Genomic DNA, 212 nt, shown 5'->3' with positions numbered 1-212 from the left:
TGGAGCGCGGCTCCGATGCCCGGAGAGCCGGGTGGCGCCGGCGGGCTCTGTTCCATCGGGATCCGCTCCATCGGGATGCGCTCCTTCAGGCTGTAGCCGGTCGGGAGTCGCCTCTGCCAGCCTCCCAAAGCACAGGCGCTCCGCTGGGACAAGACACGGGTCCATCGGCAACTTGGAGACAAATTCGAACCCCGAGAATACGTCCAAAACAT

General features: G+C 64.6%; 1 protein-coding gene across 1 annotated transcript in view; it reads right to left on the bottom strand.

The window, feature by feature from the left end:
* CLTA (clathrin light chain A) overlaps positions 1 to 212 on the bottom strand; it is a 14557-nt gene extending 14345 nt beyond the window's left edge. Inside the window, exon 1 of the mRNA XM_014310982.1 lies at positions 20 to 212. Coding sequence (XP_014166457.1) covers positions 20 to 212 — 193 coding nt within the window. The remainder of the gene's footprint in view (positions 1 to 19) is intronic.

This window comes from Geospiza fortis, unplaced genomic scaffold (assembly GCF_000277835.1).
Source record: "Geospiza fortis unplaced genomic scaffold, GeoFor_1.0 scaffold1048, whole genome shotgun sequence".
Taxonomy (NCBI): Eukaryota; Metazoa; Chordata; class Aves; order Passeriformes; family Thraupidae; genus Geospiza; species Geospiza fortis.
This window is presented reverse-complemented; position numbering and strand designations above follow the sequence as displayed.